Source organism: Antrostomus carolinensis, unplaced genomic scaffold (assembly GCF_000700745.2).
Source record: "Antrostomus carolinensis isolate BGI_N321 unplaced genomic scaffold, ASM70074v2 scaffold26739, whole genome shotgun sequence".
NCBI classification, from domain to species: Eukaryota; Metazoa; Chordata; class Aves; order Caprimulgiformes; family Caprimulgidae; genus Antrostomus; species Antrostomus carolinensis.
Window position 1 is genome coordinate 786 of NW_010339631.1, and position 270 is coordinate 1,055.

At 65.2% G+C, this 270-nt stretch overlaps 1 protein-coding gene across 1 annotated transcript; it reads left to right on the top strand.

The window, feature by feature from the left end:
* LOC114818941 (transcriptional repressor scratch 2-like) lies at positions 1-264 on the top strand (the record flags this gene model as incomplete). The annotated part of the gene is made up of 1 exon (XM_029086970.1): positions 1-264. A coding segment is annotated over one exon (264 nt), but the record flags the coding sequence as incomplete, so codon positions are not given.
* Positions 265-270: the final 6 nt, after the last annotated feature.

Genomic DNA, 270 nt, shown 5'->3' on the forward strand with positions numbered 1-270 from the left:
GTGACGGACAGCTACTCCATGGACGCCTTCTTCATCACGGACGGGCGTTCGCGTCGGCGCAGCGAGAGCCAACGCCGCGGCAGCCACCGTCACTCCTGCCCCGAGTGCGGCAAGACCTACGCCACCTCCTCCAACCTCAGCCGGCACAAGCAGACCCACCGCAGCCTGGACAGCAAGATGGCGAGGAAATGCCCCACCTGCGGCAAGGCTTACGTCTCCATGCCCGCCCTGGCCATGCACGTCCTCACCCACAACCTCAAGCACAAATGC